The 25,246-nt window shown below is 48.0% G+C and overlaps 1 protein-coding gene across 2 annotated transcripts in view; it reads right to left on the reverse strand.

Annotated features, from left to right (window-relative positions):
- Positions 1 to 25,246, reverse strand: part of LOC146798948 (tumor necrosis factor alpha-induced protein 2-like) — a 204,617-nt gene that overhangs the window by 44,495 nt on the left and 134,876 nt on the right. For both annotated transcript variants that reach the window (XM_085626313.1, XM_085626312.1), the window contains exons 6-7: positions 11,053 to 11,153; positions 84 to 182 (exon numbers count right to left, since the gene is read on the reverse strand). In XM_085626313.1, coding sequence (XP_085482439.1) covers positions 84 to 182; positions 11,053 to 11,153 — 200 coding nt within the window. The remainder of the gene's footprint in view (positions 1 to 83; positions 183 to 11,052; positions 11,154 to 25,246) is intronic.

Genomic DNA, 25,246 nt, shown 5'->3' on the forward strand with positions numbered 1-25,246 from the left:
GCCAAAAGTCAAACCAACTAACAACTCAACAGGTGAATTTCAGAACATTTGTTATCTTCTATATATTATCCAGTGAAACTCACCTGTAATCGCCAGAACTGTTCACATTGGCAATTACAATGGGTAGAAAATATGCGTGATTCCTATTTTCCTCTACAAATTCTTCAAACTTCCACTGGTACCTTTTGAAGAAAGTATAAAGCAATGTTAAGGTTCAAGCCTTTATGCATGCCTGCAGTAATCATGCACAACATGTTTAAGCTATTAAGTACAAGAGCATAAGGTATGGGAAACAGCATAGCTGATCATGGAGAAACGTAGAAGGATGAATCCACTGCAAATATTTGCTTCGGTGTGTTGTAAGCCAAACTTCCATGCACGAAAGGTCTAGGACACAGGTCTTCAAATTGAAGGGCATTACTCCCTCTGGGGTAGAGGGAGGGCGGCTTCCAATGGTTAAATGTAAAAAAATATGTGTTGAGGCTCTCGTCAGGCGGCAGTTTGCCTGAGGGGAGGATGTGGCCTAAATGATCAGAGATGCAGACTTCAAGGCTGGGGAACCAGGTTTGAGTCTCGGCTCAACATCCTGTGATTCTGGGCAAATCATTTAATCTCCCCGTAAATGAATGTGCCCTTAACCGGTGCTCATGAAAAGCACTGGTGTTGATGATTAAGTGTCAGTGGTGAGCACTGGAAAATACCAGCTCAAAGTAAGCACTGGAGGCTTTATTGAACTCATGGGGCGCCAGGCTCGGCCCAAGAGGACCATTTATCATGTTCCTGGGAAACAAGTGAAAGAAATCAGTAGCAGTGATCCACTCTCTGAAAGAACATCAGCAATGTCCTTAGTCACTCATGTTGTGGCTGCGAAGAAGTGTGAGAGTATGCGTTTGTGTGTGGGGTGTGAGAGCATGTGTGTGCGTAGGGGTGGAAATAACCTTCAAGTCCCTACCTATACTTCCAATAAAGGATAACGCTGTGGATACTTTTAGACATTTGAGGAGACCTGGCTGCCAAAAGGATGTTTACAATCAAGTTTTCAATTAGATTTTTAAAAGGGATAAATAAACATAATTGCAATATTTGACTTATTAAATATGATCAGGACTGCCAATATAATAGAATAATTGCGAGAATATAGCTTTGCATTTTGGGGGGATCTCAATGATTCTTTTTTACATTGGAGTATGGCATTAAAAAGTGATAAGACCTTTGGTTTAGAAGCTCATCAAGCGAGAGTTTACTTTTGTGTGGTATTAAGGGCAAAATGATGTCACATGATTTCCTGCACACTTAGGTGCAGTTTATTGCGATAATCATTTTAGAGGAGTCACTGCAATGTTGCAGGGACATACCAAGGGTGCTTTCGAGTTGTGAACAAGGTCTAAACTCAGAACATGCTAGTGAATGAATTGCCAGTTATCCAGATTTGATAAACAATTCTAATGAGTTGTGATTTTCAGGTGACTGAGGGAACTTTATCAGAAAATGCGTACAGGGTACCTTCACCCCTTACCAAAACTGCTCCTTCTGAACCTCTATGTAGACACTATAGACACTACAGATCTGGCAACTCCTCAAGTACCATCTTTGCTGGAGGGAGGTGGCTGTATGGTTCCTAAAGGCCCTCTGGAGCCGCGACTCTACCTGACCTTCAGTGAGGCCTAGAGGTGTCTTTGGCACCCTCAAAGACAAGGTACTCCCTTCCATTGCCAATGGTTAGTCTATGACCACAGATACTGTTCCATACTGCCCCAAAGTGCACATCCTGTCAGGCTTACTGATCGACAGTGTGCATCTTCCTGCATTATTGACCTTAATAGTATGCATTCAGAAGCACTGAGTTAGGTGTCAGACCCATGTGCTCAGAACAAGAACAATTGATGCATCCAATAAGTAGGAAGTGCCTAGGGTTAATAAACAAGGGGCAATGTCATTGTAGGGGTTCAGCAGTACAAGAGTTTCAGGGCAGCTCCAGGAAATGCCAGCTCTCCCCATTGAAATCTCAAAAGGATACGACAAGATTATCGTCTGATATAAATATCTTGTCCTAAATTTCATCCACAAAAATATCAACCCATTGAAGTTAATAATAGAAAATAGGGGGGAGGAGCCTAGCGCGCAACCAAGATGGCCGCGTAGGTGCGAGGCTCCCGAGGACCTCCGCGACCTCCTGCATTAATCCTGACTATATCCTGTCCTAGATGAGGGGACTGTGTCTGTGAGCCCGAGCTGAGGTGACACCCGTTTTCCGTTTCCAAATCGGACCTCGGACACCGGCGGGAGCACCGATTGAGGTTTGCGGCCCTCTCCACGCCGGCCCCCCGGATTGGAGTAGTGGGGCGATCCGGAGACAAAGTGAACAACAGCGGCGGACAAGGCTGGGCGACTCGCGTACCCCGCACTTTCACTTTCGCTTTTGCGCCCTCCTTGCTGACGGGCGAGGTAGGGTTGCGGGGCGGTGTGCGGTGGTGTGGCCTTGCCCGGGTGCCCGGCCGACCCGCCGTCTGTGATCCGGCCTGCGGACCTGTGGTCGCCCCCCCCCCCGGAGCCCGGTTTGTCGGCCCCTTCGAGGAGATTGGCACGATTTGGGGACTGCAACCATGTCCACGAAGCAAGATGGCGACCGGGCAAAGGTGAAATCGACCCGCCGTGGCACGGCCCACCAGTCCAACAACATGGACCGCTACACCCTCCAGAAGGGATCTCCTGAGGCGCCGCGTACGTCCCCTGCGGGCCCGACTGATGCTCCTGCTCTGCCCGCGGATCTGACCCTCCGAGACGTCATGGGCGCCATCGCCGAAATGAAGGCCTCGGTGGACCAGCGCTTTGACACTCTGGCGCAGAAGATAGACTCGGTCCTCGTGGATGTGGGCCTGGTAAGGGCCGATTTGTCCAAAACGAATGACCGGGTCGACTCTTTGGCCCACACTACCTCGGGCCTCACTACGGACGTGGCGGCCCTCCAAAAGGAGGTGCGCCGGCTTGGCCAGGCGAGCGCCCTGATGGATCGTCGACTGGAGGATGCCGAGGGTCGGGCCCGGAGGAACAATGTCCGCATTATTGGGGTGCCGGAGGGACGAGAGGAGGAGGCTGCGGATCTGTTTGTGGAGGACTTGATTCTCACCCATCTCCAGCCCCGGGGGCTGAGTAAACTCTTTGCGGTGGAACGTGCCCACAGGGTCCCCGGAGGAAGACCTAAGGCCGGAGCCCCGCCGAGGCCTCTCATTGCCCGGATTTTCAATTTTCGAGACAGGGACGCTATCCTGCAGACTTCTAGGCTACAAGGACCGGTCAGACTCGACAACATGGACGTCAATTTCTATCCTGACTTTACTCCGGCGGTCCAAAAGCAGAGACTGAGTTTTCTCGGAGTTAAACGTCGTCTACGGGACCTGAACCTTAAGTACGCAATGCTTTTTCCAGCTAAGCTGAGGGTAGAGGTGGATGGCCGCACGCATTTTTTTGATCGTCCCGAGGCGGCCGGGGACTGGTTGGACACTTTGCCCGGGGATCGGGGCCGGGGGGGTGGGGGGGGGGTGCGGTTGGTGGGGAGGGCCCGCCGGATCAGGACTGAGGGACAAATAGTAGGCCTTGCTCAGGACAATATTATTGTTATCATTGACTGCTCGTGTATTTCCCCTCCCGTGGAGGTCATGCGGGGTCTCTTGGGGGCTTTCCCTCCTCCTCTGGGGGACTAGTTAGTTTTTTTTCATCTATGGGGCGACAGGCACACTGCACTTTGGGGGGGCTGTCTGGGCTCATGCAGGGGTGCAGGGAGGGGGGAGTTCTGTTGGGACGGGTGGGTTGGGGTGGGGTGTTGTTCGTTTTTACCGCAAGGCAAACCCTTTACTGTGTTGGTGTTTTTGAGGTGCTCTTGGGGGGACAAATGATGGCTTCTGTATGTGATGGGGGGTAGGGATTTGACTCTGTTGTCGTGGAACGTTAATGGACTGGGGGATAGGATTAAGCGAGGTGTGGTCCTGCAGTATCTGAAACGAATTTCTCCAGATGTGGTCTTTCTGCAGGAGACACACCTTATTGGTAATTCCTTTCATGCCATGAATCGGCGGGGCTATCGCTTGGTGGCCCACTCGGGCTTCACGTCGGGCTCGCGGGGGGTGGGCATCATGGTTAAGAACTCGCTCCCGCTGGAAATAGATGAGGTGCGCCATGATGAGAGGGGACGTTACACGGTCTTGGTGGGGAGAATGGAGGGCAAAGTAGTTGTTTTTGTATCAGTGTACGTCCCACCGGGGTTACAATCTACCACTTTTGCGGATCTGGGGCGCCTCCTCCTTGACCTCCCGGGGGGGCTTCTGGTGGTTGGGGGAGACTTCAATGCGGTGGCTTCTGGGACTATGGATCGTTACCCCCCTAGGGACCTCCCCCGTGCACAGGCGTGGCTGCCCGGCCTCTTAGATACATTGGGATTGGTAGACTGCTGGCGACTAAAACATCCCACGCAGCTGCAGTACACCTTTCATTCGGGTGCCCATGGTAGCCTCTCGCGGCTTGATCATGTCCTTGTCCCTGCGGCCTATGCTGGGAGGGTGGGAGAGGTGCGCCATCTGGCGCGGGGTATTTCAGATCACTCCCCGCTCCTGTTGCATTTTGATGTCTTCCCGAGGGGGGAGGGCAGGGTAGCTCCAATCAATGCATGGTACCTGCGCGACCCCACTATTCGTGCCGACTTGATTAAATCCTTGCAGCGGTATTTTGAGGAGAATGTGGGGTCTGTCCCTTCGGCTATCTCCCTGTGGGAAGCCTTCAAGACAGTTCTTAGAGGGGAGGCCCTCTCCTTTATCTCACATGCCCGGAGGCGCGAGCAGGAGGAGGTGACCCGGGTGGAAGCCGAAATTACTGAACTAGAGGGTGACCTGGGGAGTGGGGTGACGGAGGCCGCACTACATGTTCTACACCTTAAGCAGGCGGCCTATAGGGCCCTCGTCACGGAGGCGGCCAGGGGCCTCAGTAGAGAGCAACAGGGGCGACTGTATGATGTGGGTGATAAGGCTGGTAAATTGATTGCGTGGTTGGATAAAAAGGAGAGAGCGAATCGTGTGGTCCCGCTGATCAAGAGAATGGATGGTGTACGTGTCACCGAGCCAGAAGACATTGTCTCCTGCTTCGCGGATTATTTCCGCGAGGTGTATTCCCCGGTTTCTCCCTGCTCGGAGGAGGATTCCCATGCCCTGCTTCGGGACATCGCGCTGCCCTCCCTATCGGTGAAGGACAGGGAGTCGTTGGAGGCTGCTCCCACCTCGGATGAAATTGCCCTTGCAATACGCTCGGTCGCATCTGGCAAGGCCATGGGCCCAAACGGTATCCCTATCGAGCTGTATAAGCTGCGACCGGATGTGCTGGCACCCCACCTTCGCGCGATGTTCCTGGCGGCCCACTCGCGGGGCTCCCTCCCGCCGGACCAGCGTCTGGCTACAATCGTAGTGATCCACAAGGAGGGGAGACCCCGAGAACGGGTCACATCCTATAGGCCTATCTCGCTCTTGAATGCGGAGCCCAAAATCCTCGCCAAGGTGCTCGCCAACCGGCTGGTCGGCGTGGTGGGCGATCTGGTCCACCAGGACCACTCCGGCTTTATACCCCATCGCAACACGGCCCTTAATCTGCGGCGCCTGCACGGGGTGCTCGCGCGTGTTCCGTTTGTGCGGGAGCCGACCATCTTGGCGTCCTTAGACGCCACCATGGCGTTTGATACACTCGAGTGGCCATACATTTGGGCGATGCTGGCGAAATTTGGATTTGGACCGGGATTCATCAGCTGGGTCAAATTGTTGTATTCGGGCCCATTGGCGCAGGTGGTGGTGAATGGACGAGTCTCGGCCCCATTCGCGCTGGGACGAGGCACGCGACAGGGTTGCCCCTTGTCGCCTCTCCTGTTTGCACTGGCCTTGGAACCCTTGGCGGAGTGGCTGCGGTGGCACCCTTCCATCCGTGGTCTCCGTTGGACCCCCGAGTATGAGGACCGCGTGTCCCTATACGCTGACGATATCCTTTTGTACCTCGCCTCCCCGCGTAAATCATTGATTGTCCTGGTTGATGTTTTGCGCTCATTCGGCCGCAACTCAGGCCTTGTCATCAACTGGGCTAAATCATGTGTGTATGTGCTTTCCGGGGAGGCTCCCGTCCTCCCGCGGGACTGTCCGATCCAGATTGCCTCTCAGGGGTTCCGGTACCTGGGTATCTATATCACTCTGGACCCGGAGGCCCGCTACGAGCGGAATTTGCTTCCCCCCCTCCAGCGCCTGAGGGAGGACGTCGCGCGTTGGCGGCGCCTGCCGCTTTCGCCGCTCGGCCGGGCGGCATTGTTTAAGATGATGTCGTTGCCACGCTTCCTGTACGCTCTCCAGAACACTATGGACTTGGTCCCGGCGCGCTACTTCCGTGAGGTGGAGAGTCTACAGCGTCGCTTGTTCTGGGACGGGAGGCCGCGTATTGCCCTGGCGAAGTTGACGCTCCCGTGGTACGACGGGGGGGTTGCCCTCCCGGATATTAAACGGTATTACTGGGCCTCCCAGCTAGCTGCAATTAATCATGGCCTTTACGGGCCCGCCTTAAACCCGGCATTTGAAATGGACAAGATGCTCCTGCCTGGTGGCGACTACAATCGAGCGCTCTACTCTGGCGCGCCCGACCCCCGCCTGACGGGACCCACGCGTGTCATGGTGCGAGTATGGCACGCGGCTAACGCAGCTATGGGGTGGAAGGACCGTTTGACCCGGGCGTCACCGCTATATGCGTCTGAGAGGTTGGGCTCCCTGTGGACCTCGAAGGGCTTCGAGAAGTGGGACACGATCGGCATCAGTACAGTGGGGGACCTCTGGACGAGGGGGGGATTTAAAACATTCGAGATGCTGCAGACGGAGTTTCAGCTGCAGGGCAGTGAATACTTTCGGTACTTGCAGGTCCGCCACGCACTGAGCTCCGTCTTCCCAGACGTCGCCTCCATTCCGGAGTCATCCCCCCTGGAGGATAGAGTGCTGGATGGCCATGTTCCGGACAGCACGATCTCCCTCATATACAAAAAACTGATTAATGATCGCTCGGGCCTGCTGACTGGCCTCCGCGAGGCCTGGGTTGCCGATGGGCTGGAGTTGGATGACGAGGATTGGATTTCCGCGGTGGCCTCTCCGAAGGAGGTGGCCATACCGGCCCGCCTTCGCTTCGTCCAGCTAAAGATCCTCCACCGGGTTTACATGACGGGGCCAAGGCTTCTGCGTATGGGCTATGCCGAGGATGGGCTGTGTAAGCGTGGGTGTGGTGCTTTGGCGACTTTTTTGCATATTCTGTGGGAATGCCCGAAGGTGGAGCGATTCTGGCGTGGTGTGCATGAGGTCCTGCGAGTGGTTACGCGTGTCGCGCTGTTGCCTGAAGCGAGGAGATGCTTGCTGAATGTGTGGGAACCAACTGACTACTCGGTTCCGCAGACACGGTGGGTGACTCTGGGATATATGATAGCTAAGCGTGACATCGCGCAGCTGTGGGGGTCCCAGAGGCCCCCGGCGGAGTCGGCCTGGAAAGAACACATGGATTGGTGCATGTTCCGAGAAAAGGTGGTGTACGTGGCGAGAGGTAAGCCTGGGGCGTGGGTGAAAGTTTGGGGCCCCTGGAACGCCTACCGCGGGGGTATTTGTGAGCCACCACTGCTGCCGGCTGCCTCGCCAGCTCCGTCCCCCTAGTTGACCCCCTCCCCCGGCCCCGGGCACAGGGTCCCCCAGTCCTTGTTCTCTTCCCGTTCCCATCTTTAGATTCTAGTGGATGGTTGGGGTCCCCCACTTAAGGAGCACGTGCTGTCACTTCGGATTGCGGGTTGCCTTGCGGGTGTGGTTCTTTTGTGTTGTTGTGTTTTTATAAAATGAAACCGTATTGCGGGCTCGGAGTCATGTGGCCCACGTCGTTGATACCTCCTGATTTACCTCTCTGCAACGCCAAGAGCCCTTTTTTGTATGTATGTCATATGCTCCTGTCACTCTAGCGGCCGGCCGGAAGGTTGTAGGCCCATACTTGTATATATTTGAGATTGCAATAAACGGTTTCAAACAAAAAAAAAAAAAAAAAAAAAAATAATAGAAAATATACACCAAATGGGACTATAGTTTTATAAATGATATTTAGGTCAAATAATTATGACATATAACCCCGCATTTAGGTAATTATGGTCAAAATGTTCATACAATGCCAGCACGTGTTAAACCTATCAGCCTTAGGGTGGTTTTCCCCCCAAACATTTTGCCTGCTTACCTCTTCTTTTTGTTGATTATTTTTGTTGGCCATAAGACTTCAAGCTCTTTACCACTGCTGACCAGTGCTAAAAGTGCATGTGCTTCTCCCATAAACAAGGTAACGTTGGTGTATAGACAATTGGCATATTTAATTTACTTTTAAGTCCCTTGTAAGTGGTATACCATACACCCAGGGCCAGTAAATTGAATGCTACTATTGGGCCTGCAGCACTGATTGTGCCACTCATGCAAGAAGCCCTTTAAACATGTATCAGGCCTGCCACTTCAAAGCCTGAGTGTGCAGCATTACTGGCACTTTGACTTGGCATTTGACATTCTTTGTGAAGCCTTAAACTCACCCTTATTTACACATTAGTCACCCTAAGGTAGGCCCTAGGTAGCCCATAGACAGGGTGCTGTGTAAATGAAAAGTAGGACATGCACTTTTAAGTTTAGCATGTCCTGGTAGGGAAAACAGCAACATTTGTTTTTCACTACTGTGAGGCCTACTCCTTTCATAGGTTAACATTGAGAATTCCTTAATACACATTTAAGCTGTAATTCCTGATTAGAAAGGAGGGGCTGTGTTATGTTTTATATCCTTGGAATGGTAATGATAAAACCTCTTTACTGGTAAAGTTGGATTTAACAGTACTATTTTAGAAATGCCACTTTTAGAAAGTGGATATTTCTCTGCTCTTGCAGCTCTGAGTTCCTGTAGCCTGTCTTCGATACATGTCTGGAGTGGGTGACAGCTACACTTTGTGCATTCCCTCTAGACAGCCACAAACACAGGAAGGTTAGGTGTGTCAGAGTACTCATCTGCTTTCTGATGGCTCTTCCTGGGCAGAAAGGGAGGAAGGAGCTGACACTTACACCTGGGGGGAATGCGGGAATATAGAGAATGGTCCGAGTCTGTCTTAAGTATATGAAATCAATTCATTTATACTAAATCTGTGTTGTGTCAAAGTCTACAACACAGGTGTTGAATCCCAAAAGTGGACCACTACGATATTAAAATATATTATAAATACATATATTCTGTTATCAAAGCGCCAGGAAACATATATCATTTGTAATACATATATTTTTATCAAGAATGAACTTTTTGCATGAGGTAATAGGTTGCATAGAAAAAAGAAAAAGGGTTTAGGACGTGCATGTGTGGGGTAGTGAAGAAATAGATCGTGGATTCAAGGATAAACAGTTGAAATTATTTGTAACAGTACACTGGTAACAAAGACCAGCATTTACAGACCTGTCCGTAATACAAACATTTTATATACAATTGTTTTAATTTTAATTCATGCAACCATGCATGTTCATGAAAGGAAAGGATGGGGTAACCAGTACAGGTCTAAGGTGAAGAGCGTCGACATTTCGACTCGACTAATGCATGAAGGGCAAGTAGGGACCTCAGCTGCGAGTCTTCATTAGGACGGGGTAACGCAACCAATTCCTGGTGCCCGGCTGGCATCACAGGTAAGAAACAAATTCTGGTAAACCGCAGATTCCAATCATCCAGTCATCCAATCATCGCAGAGACACATCTCCCGTTTATCCCGATCCCGGCTAAAGCAGGATTGGTAATTCATTCACAAAAGGCATCCTCCTGAATGTGAGCTGACGAATAAGGCTTTGTGATTTACTCACATGTTTGAACAGCCCTTGGATGGGACTGTACACATCCATTATAAGTAGGCTCCCAGGGCACTGTCACCCCTTGGTTCATTCCTCGTGACCGGATGATTTGAATCTGCGGTTTACCAGAATTTGTTTCATACCTGTGATGCCAGGTCCGTTGTTGTCTGTTGGGTGACCCCATTATTAATAATGGTGACACTTACACCTGAACAGATAGTGCCGTGTGCCCACACAAGGGGCTGATTACCCCCTGTGCAGTTCTCACAAGATGTATGTCCGATGTACAGGAGAGAGACGGCGAGGAGGAGGAGGGCAGCCAGGGGACTCCGCAGTACAGGTAAGTCTGTTTATTTCTTTTTAGATTAAGTTTTACATATTTTTATTAGAGGGATGCAGGAGGGGAGCTTATTTTAGCAGGGAGGGGGCTGGCTAACTCCGCTCTGCTGCAGAGTCGGAGTTTTTCCTAAACTCTGCGTTCTCAGTGGAGTAGGCAAATCCCCGCACACTCCGATGGTGGAGCGGAGTCCTCTGCCCACCCTTACTTATATTATTTATGCTTACGTTTATTATACCATCCAGTTATAAGTACACGTTTGCACCGTTTGCATTATTTGCTTTTGTGTAGTTGCTCAAAATTTAGGGAAAATAATGCAAAATTCCACAAAAAGCTAATCTTTCATTTAGCCGTTTATTTTTTTCGGGAAAAACATAATTGCCACAAACAACCACTGCTTTTGTTCTGTTCTACTATGCTATAATTTTTCCACAAACGGTGGCGAAATTAAGCGATGTGGTGTAATGAAGTAATCTGGGGAATTTCACATAACAAGCATAACTCAAAACGTTTCAATTTTGCCCCGGTCTAATTATAAACAGGTTTTTGTAGAACTAAATATAAACTTGTGACATGAGAACCATATCCATTAGTGTCAAACATGCAGACATTTCTATAAAGTAGTTTCCATGAAGCAAAATTGAGGTTTTTACTGACAAGCAAAACCCCAAAACTGTTTCAATAAAAGAAAGGTAGCATTTTTCAAAAGGTGAAACATTTTGGGAAATTTAAATCATGAATTCTTCAAACCCAACTTAATACTTATAAACGGAGATTCAATTTTCTATCTTCTTTAATAGAGCACCCGCCTTTTCACACACATTTTCATACCTTTTGAGAAAGGCAGCCAGTTTCTCAATCAACAGGGGCAAGAGCCGGTTGACCAGTTGAAGAGACACCTTCTCAGCTCCTTCAATCTCTCCATTTAGAGCCTGGAACAGAAATTACGTAGTTTATTGCAGAATTCCGGCAATAATAACTTGTACCTTATCAGCTATGTGAGTTTCTCAATATATTATGAAACATCAGCTCTGTATACAAACAGGAAACTAGGCAGGGGTGAAGGGTGACACAAAAGTACATTGTGGTCATTCTAATCAAAATATGATAAGTACAATCAATGGGAACATCTATTTAATTTGGTTTATGGAACACTAGTCATCACTTGATTGGCATCTTGTGCTATTAAGATGGTTCTATACATATTTCTTTATCTAGCCTTTTTATGCAGTTTACTGATTTCTATTGATCGGGAGAGTATGTTTGATTTTAAAATCTATATAGTTCTAAATGGGACTAAAGTGGTGTTAGGGGACGCCAAACAAAAAAGTAAAACTAGTACAAAAGCCAATCAAGAAGACACAACAGTTTCCCAAAAGCTGTATACCTGCAACTTGGTAAACACACAGAAGACTTGTTACGGCCGATATCAGAGCAAAAGTTTAGTGTGGGTTTTCAGTCAAATAAGGAGCACTTAATCTATAATAAAATCCATTTGGATGCTACCAAAAACCACTAAGGATGCATCATGCTTCATACTTGAAAATACAGCTGTGGGCATAGTCAGCAATTAACAGTTCATGTCAGGGGTGTGCAAGGTAGGTCCAGGAGGCTGGATCTATTCGAGATTTAAATTTACATACAATCAATCCAAAGTGAAATAATGTAAACACTTATTTATTTAATTGCTTTGTAAAATACTTGCTTCTTTCAGCCACCTCTTGACAGCTATGTCAATGAAGAAGACTGTTCCAGAGTTAACTAAGCCATTTCCCAGGCAATGGACGATTGGGGGTCAAACTTTACCAGAGGGGCTATATCCCTTTTTAGGTCTCGCCTAGCTATGCAGCGCCATGCGCTGCTCGCTAGGCGAGATCTATTGTTGTCGACTTGCTTTCGATGGGGGACAGGACATGTGAACGCGCACAAAGGACTGCAATTGTGAACGCGTACGATAGCGTTAGATTAACTTGAAGGACAGGGGATGTGCACATGTACGGCTGACGCCGCATTTACGTGCCTCCTGCTTCCTTATGCAACAACTCCCAGGACAGGAAATGGGCGCGCGTATGACCGGCTTCCTCGCTAAATAAAGACAGGAGATATGCACGCGCCAGCTTACACCGTGCGGCGTTTATATACCTCCTGCTCCTGTTTTATTGCTGAACAGCTGGTCTGTGTACTAGCGATGCCGGGTGCTGATTTGCGGGGTGTGGCGGGCAAGTACTGTTCCCAATTAAAATCGTCAGTCAATGCTTATGGTGCACGAGAAGGTGGGTATTTTGTGGGTTATTTCTTTGCTAGTGATGTAGGGGATAGATAGTAAGTGTAATAGGGCTGGGGGTTGAGGAATTCCACCTTCCATTCATGTTGGTTGCTCCGGTCCTCCGTTCGGGGTCCCACTTGCCAGTCGCCTCTCTGCTCCCTCTCGGGGTCGAAGCAGCTCCTGTCAGATACCAAAATTCCGTACCTAAAAAGGACAACAGCTGCAGGAGGGGCGCCCCGCCCCATAAAGACCTAGCCCCGCCTTAACACTGTTGTAGCACGCCTCCTGGGAGCCAGCATGCCTGTCTAAGGTGTGGCCGCGACTTCCTTAATCTTATTCCTTCCCCAGAAACAGTCATCTCACGAGTCACGTTGTGCTTCTGCATTCTCCGCCCAGCAATACTACTGCAGGGCGTCACGCCTCCCTTTCGACGTAGCCGCGCCCCTCTCGTGCTTCCTCGAGTCTGTTCTCGACTCTCTTCTCCAAAGCCATTGGTATTTTCAGCGCCGATTTAAATGTGTTTGTCCTTGCCATAGGACCAAGTGGGCCGTAGCCATCTCTTTACAATCAGTTATAATGAAGCACAATTAAACCAGTTTTTGGAAGATAAACAAGCAGCCACAAAAGCAGTAGGTCTGACTTTCAGAAGCCTGTGATTTGTTTTTGGAAAAATGCAATAGATATTCAAAGCGAAAACGTAGTTTAAAAGTGAAAATGTGGCCTGCTTATATTTGGGGAGAAAAATCAGTAATTAATGACCCATCGCAAAAAGTAAATTCAAACACCATGAAATGAAAAATGGCACATCACCCTTTTCACTGAAGTGGGCTACTTTTTAGACGTACGCGTGTGCGCACAAGCAAAATCCTGTCATGTCGTGAAGCGAGCCGACGATTGCATTGTGCTGCTGACACATTTCTTCTTGGTACATGGTATGGAGGTTGAAGCAAAATGTGAGTGACGCTCAAACAGACCAGCAGTGGAAGGACGCCTGCATATGCATTTATGAGAATTGTTTTTTATTTAAGGCTGTTTTGGAAAACATGGCTGCTATCTCTGTCTCCATTCCATGTATGTTTGCAGAGTCCTGAAAAGTACATATTCAGTCCAGCAGCAATAAGTAAAAGTACTCCACACCCTCCTGTACTAAGCTTTTTTTCTTGTTTTGTGAAAGTTGTACATTCACACCGATCTGCCTGGGTACATTTTAGGTTCTCTTTTCATATGTGGCAGGCGCTGAACTCATATCGGATTACATATTGGAGGAGACTCTAGGGCGGCCGGCCTTGAAACTGGGGAACCGGGTTCGAGACTCGGCAAGGTCGGGCAACATCCTGTGATTCTGGGCGAATTACTTAATCTCCCCGTGTCTAACAAAAACAAGCATTTGCAATGCAATAGGTCTCACATTTACACAAGTTTGAGCTATTGACATTGCAAATAACAATGCCTTTTATATTTGTTTTGGTTTTAAAAACATAAATAAAAGGCATTGTCATTTACAATACTAATAGTGTAACTGCGAGACCTATTGCATTGCAAATGCTTGTTGGATAAGTGGTAGTCCTGAGGGTTTGAGATTGGGTAGGAAAATCAGTCTTAAGAGGATTGTCTTTGGTTTTCTTTTGAAGAATGTGAGATTTGGTTGATTTCTGAGGTCAAGGCACATTGAGTTCTAGTGTTGTGAGCTCATCAAACAGAACGGCCTCCCTTTGTGTCTTGCCATTAATCGGCTCTGTGTGATCGTATTTGTATTGCTGGACCTAACATTTGTGGGCCACACTTTCAAATGTTGTAAAATGGTTGAGGAGGATTACAATTTTTAAAAGCTCAGCATCAAGTCACGAAAGCAGATCTGCTCATCTCCCACATAAAAAACCTGCTTTTCTGTTGTGCAGAATATTTTTTTAAAGATCTTTTAATTAGGCATTTTACAACACAATAACACTTACAATCACACATTTTAAGGATTTCTTCCCTCCCATTGGGGTGTTCAGGTTTACAAACCCTCTGGCCACGTAAGTCTCTAATGTCCAGCTTTTTGGTTTGGGCGACGCACAGTAACCCCATCTCAAGCTTTATGTTGTACCCTCACTCTGCCCCTACCTCCTGCCATGGGCCCAATATTTTACCATACTTTTGGGGACATCCTCTCGCCTGGTAAATTGGTTCTTCTGCCTGCCTGCGCCACTGCATATTAGAGGTCCAGTCCTGAATCGTAGGAGGACCTTGCTCCCACATTTGCGCATGACACCCCTCCTTGTCACAGCTAAGGTGGTGTTGCAAAGGGCCAATGTGTATCTATCTAGAGTCACTTCCCCCTAGATTCCCAGGGCTATCAACTGGGGAGTGTGCACAAGGGAGTCGCCCACCACCTGAGAAAGTCTGCTTTGTATCCCTGACCTATACCCAGGTAGTTTTGGGTATTCACAAATCGTGTGTAATAGGGTACATTGCCTGCCGCATCCCCTTTGACACTGGTCGGTGGTGTCTACACCCATTGCATGCAACCTCTTTGGTGTAAAGTAGGCGCGGTGAAGAATTTTCAACTGGATTAAGTGAAATCCTGCCCAAATGGCCGCATACCCAGGTATTGACATGCGGCACCCCACTCATCATCCTCTATTTTGCCCAAGTCCCCCTCCTATATTTCTCTTAGTGTCTGTAGGGAGGAGTGGCAGTGTAACAGGATATATTTGGGAGATGGCATGTCTGTGTAAGGTAGTCCCTAGTACAGTGTATTCCAGTTGGTTACATTCTTTTGGGTCCAGGGTGTGGCCCAGGAGAAGGTGGAGAATAGTCTTAACCTGTATATACTGTAGGCACTGAACCCCTCAATAGGTCATATTGCCTCTGCAGTTCTTCAAATGCCAACCATCCCTTTTTGCTTCTCAGGTCCCTGAATTTAGAGGTTCCCAGCACATCCCATTTTCGATGCCCCGGCATTAAGCGTTGTTTAGTAGAGTCCTACAGTGGTCCTACAGTGGTGCCTTCAAAGTCAGGCAGTCGTCAAAGTCCATTTTGCCCACTTCCATATAGCGACCACCACAGCCGTAGTTCCAGGAGGTGCAGGACTTTATCCGGTCCATATAGTCTCCTCGCATAGCCCTGGGGCTCCATTGCCCTTTGATCTGCTAGAAGAGAGGGTTCCCTCTGGTTCGCAAAGGACCACAAGCTTATTACTAATGATTGGGCTGCCCAGTAGTATAAGCTTAAGTCTGGAAGTGCCATACCCCTGTTCACTGGCTATCTGCTCAGGGTGGAGAGTGCTTTGCGGGGATTGCCACCATTCCATTGCAGGTTCCTCATCTTAACCTCTGCTGCCTGAAAACAGGTATCAGGGGCTTTGAAGGTGAATTTTGTTGTATATACAAAAATTAATAGAGGTAAATGATTTTATGTGGTGTGTCTGTGCCCAAGAGGGATAGAGGAAGGCTGCACCAGTGTGCCATGTCACAGTGGTATCTATTCAACACCCGGTCTAGATTACGTTTGTGGAATCATTTCCAGTCCTTAGATACATATATGCCAAGATATGTGAACCCTGTCGCTTGCCATAACAACAAATTAGATCACTCAGTTCATGGATGCCGAGATGTAAACGGATAGACTATTGCTTTTTTCCCAGTAGATTCTAAGTCCTGAAAATGAGCCACAGATGTGAAAGATCTTAACGATTCTCAGTATAGCGTCATCTGGGTCAACTAGGTAGAGTAAGAGATCATCTACATATAAGGAGAGCACATCCTCCTAATAGCCATCCCATCTAAGACCTCTAAGCATTGCATCCCCCCTATCCAGTTCACCAGGGGCTCCATTACATTAGTAATAGGGGACAACCCTGGTGCATGCCCATACCCAGGCCAAGCTCTTTTGAAAGAGTGCCATTCACTCTGACTCTTGTTGTAGGTCCTAAATAGAGAAGGCACACGCAGGCCAGAAAGGAGGGTCCAAAGCCCATCCTCTCAAGTAGTCGTATTCAAAAGAGGTATGGCCACTCCAGAGAGTCAAAAGCCTTCTCGGCATCGAGTGCCAGAATCACTGCCAGTTTCCCCAATCTTTAACTGCATGCCAGGTATCCAAAAAGACTCTGGAAATAATGTCTAGGTATATGTTTCATGTATTTATTCCCTCACTCACTTTTGTAATAAAGTCATACTGAAAATTGAATATATATTGGATAATATATACTAGCAACAGAAACCCTCTCTATCGAAGTGTTGTTCTTTATGTGCAATTCAAGTGAAAACAGACTACTGGGTTGTCAAAATAATACATTGAGTGGTGGCCTCCTAAAACATTTTGAAGTGGATTCCTGCATGATATATATAGCTAGTGGATCTGTATGGCATAAATCATGACTGATCCGGACCATAATGCGGTCGATAATCTGCATGAGGCAATTCGTCAGGACCTTTTGCAAGTATCTTAACTTACAGGTTTAATAGGGATATCGGTCGATAGGACTCACACTACTCCGGTGCCTTACCCGGCGTATGTATCATAACTATATGAGCCTGCGTGAAGTCCCGAGGGAGTTCACCTTGAGCCCTCGATTTGTAAAACAAGGCCTGCATCGGGAGTACCATCCTTCTATTAACACATCCTAAAGTATTTCAGAGTGAAGCCATTTGGCCCCGGCATCTTCCTGCTGTTGAGTTGGAAGATGGCCTCGACAATTCTCTGTCCGTAATATCAGTCTCAAGCAACCGTCTATCCAACCTCTCCAAGTATGAAAGTGGGATCTCAGCCAAAAATTTGGACATATCACTCTCAGCTGCCTGTGAGAGACGGGGGCTGTAAAGATCATGCAGAAGTTGGGCAAAAGCCTGTGCTATGCCCTCTGCTGTGTCAGTAGTGTGCCCTGGGAAGTGCAGATCACAGAGATCCATCTCTGGCCCTCCTCTTTCTGCACCAGCCATGCCAGCAGTTTCCCTGCCTTGTACCCCTGTTCATAGATCCTACTTTGCTTAGCCCTATAAATTGCCCAGGTCTAGTGTAGCAATGTTTGCCAATATCGCTCCCTGAGTTGGGACAAGCAGTCAGCTAAGTTAGAGTCTGGGGCTTCTATGTAAGTTGCTGCTATAATTGTGTATCTGTTTACAACTCACCTGCCTCCCCTCCGTGCACTCCCGCAGCGGACCTTCGCGCCAACAAGGGAAAGCTGTTTGCACTTGCCGCCATTGCCGGGAACACTGAGGCCACGCCCACCACCCTCAGGCCACGCCCCCCTCACATCATAGAAAATGTGCTCTTTCCGGACGCGCAGCGGACGAGCGCAGCGGGCGCGCCTAAGGCAAGCCCGTCTGCGCCCGTCCGCGACCAGACCGCGGCCAGCGCCAGCTACGCTGCCGGTGAGCGTCCGGATACCAAGAGGATAGTCTGGTCCAGGTCGGAACTAATGGCGCTGAACACAGCTAAACCCTGCCAGGCGACTAGGTTTGACTTGACCAATTCTGACTTATCGCCATCCTGCTTGCTTTGCTGTAAAACACTCTGTGTTGGCTTGCCTCTAAATAATGTTCGCTCTAACTCAAAAAGTGGACGTATGGCGAAATCTTCTGCCATTCTTTTTAGGGCTGGACTACTGAATTGCAGATCCCTCCCTAGGCATGCCTATGATATCTGGCTGCTAATGGCAGACTCTGAGTGGGATGCCTTATTCCTCACAGAAACGTGGCTCAAGGAAGACAACTTGGCCTCCATTCCTTTGGCCATCCCGCCGGGCTTCAAAATTAGCTTTTCAAACAGAGAGGAGGATAGAAGGGGTGGCGGAGTGGCTATTATCTTTAAGGATAAATACACATTGGCGTCTTCTACGCCTGCCACCATCCCTGGCATAGAGGGGCTACACTTCTGCCTACAAATCAACCCCCAACTATCTTTAGCCGGCCTGATTATTTACAGACCTCCGGACTGCTCCTCGACAAACACCAGTGAACTTATGGATGGTATAGTCCAAAGTTCTCTTGCCCACTCACATTATATTATAGCAGGGGATTTTAATGTCCATACGGATAGACCTGATTGCTCCCAGGCCACTCAACTTATTACTACGTTGCTAGCTGCCAACCTCACTCAAATTATTTCTGGACCCACTCATCGGTCAGGCCATACGCTGGATTTAATTTTTTCTAACATATTGGACACGACAACTGAGACTCCGCAACCAATGCTATGGACGGATCACTTTTTAATTCCTTTTTTAATCTCCTTTCCTTCCCATTGCCAATCTAAGGGAAAACGCTCTTATGTGCGTAGAAATTGGGATAATATATCAGCCAATACTCTTTGCCCTGCCCTTGTAGATGCTCCCTTAGCCCTGACTACAGATGCAAACTCTGATGCAATGGCACTGAATCGCTGGATAGGCAATGCGGTGGAATCCATTGCTCCTGCAAAAATTGCTACATCACGCAGAGAATCCCCTTCTGCCCCCTGGTTCTCTTCAGAGCTGCGGGCTAAAAAAAGGAATTGTAAAAGGCTGGAGCGCCTTTGGCGAGTAAATTATTGTGATTCAGCAAACACTTGCTATAAAAACGCTCTACATGGTCTCCTTCAATCCATAAAAAGAGCAAAAAAACTATTCTTTGCAAACTCTATTCAGCTAGCGGAGCATTCAAGTAAAGAAGTCTTTAAGATTGTTCAATCTTTTTTTAAACCTAGGGCCATTGAGACTGAAGTTATCCCATCGCTGAGACTCTGTGAAGACATCTCGGACTTCTTTGACAATAAAATCATGAAAGTGTATACCACCTTCTCGAGCCCTGAGCCCACAGTAATGGCTGACATGACTAAGAATGATCTACCCTCCCTTTCCTTAGCTCAATTTCATCCTATTCTTCTTTCCGAAGCATTGAAGGAAATACAACAATGCAAATCAGGGGCCCCTGATGACCCCTGTCCACCTAAGCTATGGAAAATGATGTCGGACGCCATTGCTGTACCACTCCTACACATATGGAACACATCCATTGAAACAGGTACGTTTCCTGAGTGTTGGAAACATGCCACACTTCTCCCTCTGAAAAAGAAGCCCAATGGTGCTCCCGATGATCTAAGCAATCTCCGCCCCATCTCCCTACTAGCAGCCCCAGGTAAAATGCTCAAAAAGCTGATACAACGACAACTGAACAGCTTTATTGAGGATAAAGGAATTCTACATGAAACACAGTCAGGTTTTAGGTCCGGTTTCAGCACCGAGACCGCCCTGATTGAGGTAGCCGAGTCGATCAGGTGGTCTTTGGATTCAGGAGCATCAGCTATGCTGGTGCTCCTGGATCTATCAGCCGCATTTGATACTGTAGATCACGGCAGAATGCTGCTACGACTGAAGGACATAGGTCTGGAAGATAAGGCATTGAGCTGGCTCCACTCCTATCTCACAGATCGTTCTCAGAAAGTGGCACTGGGCACCTTTTCCTCTAAGCCTAAACATCTGTGGTGCGGCGTCCCCCAGGGGTCGGCACTCAGCCCTCTTCTCTTTAATGTCTCTCTAGCCCCACTTTTCACTCTGATTGCCAACTGGGGGGTCAAGGCAATTTCGTATGCAGATGATACGCAATTAGTCTTCCCCTTTTCGGATGTGTCAGAGGCAGCTTTTAGCAAAATGAGGGGCTGCCTTCGAGATGTGGCTAGATGGATGAATGCTAATAAACTAAAACTGAATGCAAGCAAAACGGAGGTAACATTTTTTGGTAAAAACATTCATCCTCCTTCGGACCTGTGGTGGCCTCCTGAAATGGGTCCACCACCACCCCCGGGAACTACTGCGAAGAATTTGGGAGTAAAATGGGATGAGAATCTCTCCTTCTCCTCTCATATACAACAGGTTACTACTGGTTGTCTCCATAAACTCAGAACTCTTCGTAGGTTCCTTTCTTTTTTACCGGAAAAGTGTCGCAAAATGGTAGTCCATGCGACAGTTACTTCCAGATTAGACTACGCAAATGGCCTCTATCTTGGCCTGCCTAAATATCTGGTGCAACGCCTTCAGACCGTCCAGAATGTGGCTGCGAGACTGATAAATCACATTCCCTTTAGACAGCATGTCTCTCCGCATCTGCGCGCGATGGATTGGCTCCCAGTGGCAAGTAGAATTAAATTTAAAGTTCTTACCTTAGCGTTTAGAGCACAAAAAGGGACCTGCCCCAATTACTTGAAAACTAGACTCCCCCGTTACCATCAGGAGAGGCATTTGCGATCTAATTCCCTGCTTCAGCTACTTGTCCCTTGAGCAAAAAAAGCCAGACTTGGGGGTAGGTCTTTCTCTGCTGGCACGGCAAAACTTTGGAACACCCTGCCTTCTACCATTCAAGCTGCCACAACAGAATCCTGCTTTAAGAAGCTTTTAAAGACCTGGCTCTTTTTGCAGAGAACCTAAGCATTTCTCCCGCACCTCCTGCCCCTCTGTTGTTTTTTTTGCTCTATAGCGCCGGGACACCTCCTTGTGAGGTAGCTGTTCGCGCTCTACAAATATCAGTATTATTATTATTATTATTATTATTAACTGTGTTTCCTCTTCTAGCTCTAGTACTTTGGCCTCCCTTTCTCATCTCTTTCCTGTAACATAGGAAATGATATGACCTCTCAGCACTGCCTTAGAGGTCTCCCAGGAAGTCAGTTCTAAGGCCACCGACCTGTTTGTCTGAAAGTAGCTGGAAGTCTTCTTCTGGATACATTTGCAGGTGGCCCAGTATGTTAACTCCCAGGGGTCTAGGCACCAACCCGACCGGGCATGTGTTGCTGGGCACCAGAGTTCAGTGAGTAAATAAGAGTAGTCTTAAATGCTTCCCAGTAAGTAAGTCATGTTACAATGTCCGTGACATTGGGGTGTGGGTACTAGGAAATAGTCTAATCATGCCAATGAGCGAGCTGCATTGAAAGAGTAGGAGTATTGCCTAGCCTCAGGGTGTGTGGCCCGCCATACATGTCAGTCCTAAGGCTTTTGTTAATGTATGGAGATGTGCACTATCCCTGGGTGACCATCCTGACTGAAGAACTCTATCTACATGCCCTTGGAGGGTCAAGTTCAGGTCCCCTCCATTTATCAGCAACACATCAGGGATCCCGGTCAGCTATTCCCCCATCTTGCTCAGCCCTTTCCCTGAAGGCCCGGAGCTAGGGACCAGGACGCCACTTTCAACCTTTCCTTGTTCCACCTACCCTCTATGGTTGCCCAGCATCCCAAGAGGGTTCACCCACATTTTTGCCAACAGGAAGGGTAAGGACCTACGAACAAGTATCCCCATCCCCTAGATCCGGTGGAGTAACCTGCATAAACCAGGGTCTTGTAGCAGCCCCTACACAGCAGCCTACAGTTGTTACCTTTCAGGTGTGTTTCCTAGAGTACTATATGCCGGGCAAGATATTTGAGCACCACCCCCTATTTCAATTTATTACCAAGGCCATTTAAATTCAATGATATAATCTTAAGGGAGCTGCCCCCTCCCTAAGTATTTGAAATGTAACCTGTAGCACAATTGAGGGTTGTCTTGCCGCCCTCTGATGGGTTTCCGCCCATTCTCTGCCCTATGATCAGTTCACTCTGTCACAGCCCCCCCAGCCCCAACTCTACCCACTCTCCCTGTGACCTCATGCTGCAAGTTCAAAACTACCCACCACGCCAATGTCCAAGGTGCCTGTCGCTCTCCCTAATGTACAGCATACTTTTACCAGCTAAATAAACTGGTCAACAGTGTAGTCTCATAAGGGCAAGGCCATGCTGGTAAAGTATAGACTGCCCCCTGACGTACCAGACTGGGCTGTACTGCATCCTCAGCACCTGGGCTGACGCCTCTGGTTCTATCCTAACCTCCCCGGTCTTCGTGTGACCTCACCACGGACACAGGGATGACAACTGGGAGGATCAAACTCTTCTGTGTCCTACCCGGTGTCATGTGGCTGCATTAGGCCTGAGAAACAACGCCATCATTTACATGCACCTGCCTATTAAGTTTTTTTTTGTTTGCCATTATCAATGAAGTACATTTCAATAACTACATCCATAAATAAATACACAAGGAAACATTATAAATAGAATAGGGAATAAAAAACTATTTTCAAGAAATTTCATTACATAGCGTTAAATACCAATATACCAATATTAGGTTGCCTTCGATACCCCGTAGACCCTAGATTGTTGAGATTGTAGCTTGTCTTCCTTTAAAATCGACTTTCCAGTTATTGATGGGAGCCCAGATAAGGTTTCCTAATTTTCTAGCCCTCCATCCTTTCCTCTCGTATATAACCTTCTCAAGATTAAATATAACTAAAAGCTGTGAGAGCCATTGTTGAAATGAAGGGGGGCCAGGGTTCAGCCAGTCCGATATAATACAAATTCTTACTACGGCCATGGCCAAAAAGACAAACTCACAATGCCCCTGTGATACTCCTTCCTTCGTCACCCCTAGCAAAATCAAATCAGTTGTGAGTTTTAGTTGAATCCTCAGAGATTGTGTTAAAAATTCTTCTATAGCTAACTTCAGTGGTTCTAAAAGCAAGCAAGTGGAAAACATGTGAATGATATCGACATCAGAAAGAGGATACTTTCTGTGCCGCCCCATTGAGCGATTCTAGCTGCGTATAGTGTAATGAAAAAATCGTTTTAAAATGTTGCGCCTGCTAGCCCGCCGACCTCAGTACAGAGTGCCCCAGCTTAAGTGAATCCATGAACTCGTTCCCTTCAATACTTAGTTTTTGTTGCCATTTCTCGGAGTGTTTGTCTAAGTCATCAACCATCAAATGCCTCATCCCTCCATAAAACAACATTTGACGTACATTTGCTTGCTTGACTTTGTAGGATTAGTTTCTCTGAAATCATATTGTTTACATTTCAACTTCATAGGCACACTATCACAACACCTTGAACATTTACTACAAGTCCTAAACGTACATTGTGCAAATGTTGTTGTTTGTTGATTGCCCGTAAGGTGACACAGCTATCACAAGAGGATAAACAATGGCAGCTTGGCTGAGGCTTGGGCACAGAAGCATGGGTGATGTTTATTATAAATACACAACATTTCTGGGTTTTGAGAGAGGAGCACTCTGCTGTCACTGCGAGGTCGCTGCTTGTCGGAAATCTCAGCCCAGCTGATTCCTGTTTTCCCTCTGTGAGGAAGGATGTCCAACTGGTGACCAAGACGGGGACCTGCATACACTTACCCTCAGGTAATGGGGAGTTGGATCATCCAGTAAGAGATTTGGCAGATCACCCGCCCTGGGCAACTAGGTTAGAGAGTGCATAGTAGTTGTACACTATGCACAGTACTTATATGCCAGCATATATACACTGCTTTAGCATGATGGTGGATTTGTTTATCCTTTTCACTGTTCTCGTAATGCTAATTACTTTCATCTGCTTCTGTCTAATAATCATTGCAGCACATGTCTTTTTATACAAGAATTAGTAAGATTCAATAAATATTAAAACGCCTCGCTATGCATTTCTTGTGTATCTTTCTGGGTATGCACGAGTGACTGAGCGAAAGGGTTCTAGATCTGTTACCATGATTCCTGGGGAGTCAGGGTTGCCATGTTCTGAGGTTGCACACACATTTGTTACTTTGTGAGGTTAGGGGTGCAAATAGTGCACTGTGAGGTTGCAGGACTATCGGCCAACATCTCCTGAGGGGGTGCGGAGAATCAGACTCACACAATCCCAATGTTTATGTTGTCTAACAAATGCACAGTTTGCAGGTGATGTACCAGCTGTATGACACTGGAGGCAGATGTGCCTTCATTCGATGTCCAGGATCTCTTTCCAGTGCCTTCCAAGGATTCTGAGAGTTTCAGTGGATAGTCCCACTGCAGTTCTGCCACCACCTTGTCCCTTTCTGCCAGTGCCTCCACTTGTGTGGGAGTTGCCTTGGGATGCCGGCGCAGCCGGTGTTGGAATCGCTGTGTGTGCCATTTATCTGTATGTTCCTTGTCCCATGACTCAAGCATAGGCCCCGGCACTCCAACCAATCCTACACCTCTGTTGCTGTCGCAAAGAAGTGGGGCTCTGAGTAAATAGTGATGCAAAAGCGTGACTGGAAAAGCAAGGTGCACTTGATGTTGAGACGGCACAGGTGTTGTTTAATTGTCAGGAACGTTTCCCTCTGGTGCTGCACAGTGGAGGTATAAGCAGAGTAAACATAGGCTAGATTCCCTTCATTTTGCCAAGGTCCATGAAAGTGTACATGATGTAAAATAATGTCCCTGTCTCTAAAGACCAATAGGCATGCCACTATGTGCCCCCGGAGCAGGGAACCGTCTGGGAATCCTGTGCACTTGTTCAACAGTGTAAAGTTTCAAGACCTTTCCCTCCAACACTGTCGATGCCAGCCATTGTTTCACAAATAACTCAGCACAGAGGCCCTCTGCTTTTTCAGGCACTCCACCAGATAGATGTTATTGAATTCTGTTAAACCTTTAGCATACTTCAGCTTCGCAGAGAGAGAGTCCACCACCACCTTTAGTTTGAGCAGTTTGGCCTCGTGGTCCATGACAGTCGGCCTCAGTTGTGCAAGCATGGATTCCAAGGTGACCAATCTTTCCGTCAGTTTCTTATGGTCCGTGAGAAGCAACCCCACATCCACAACCACCGCCTCTATCTTTTTCTCCAGAACATACTTGATGTCCCTGATGGCCAATAGAATCTTTGCCGTGTGAGCCTCCAGTTCCGTTTCAGACCCTTTCATGACCTGGTCGTCCGACTGAGCCCCTTCCTATACCTGCTGCGTTTATTGCGGACCATCATGGTTCAGTGGAAGG

Source organism: Triturus cristatus, chromosome 9 (assembly GCF_964204655.1).
Source record: "Triturus cristatus chromosome 9, aTriCri1.1, whole genome shotgun sequence".
NCBI lineage: Eukaryota > Metazoa > Chordata > Amphibia > Caudata > Salamandridae > Triturus > Triturus cristatus.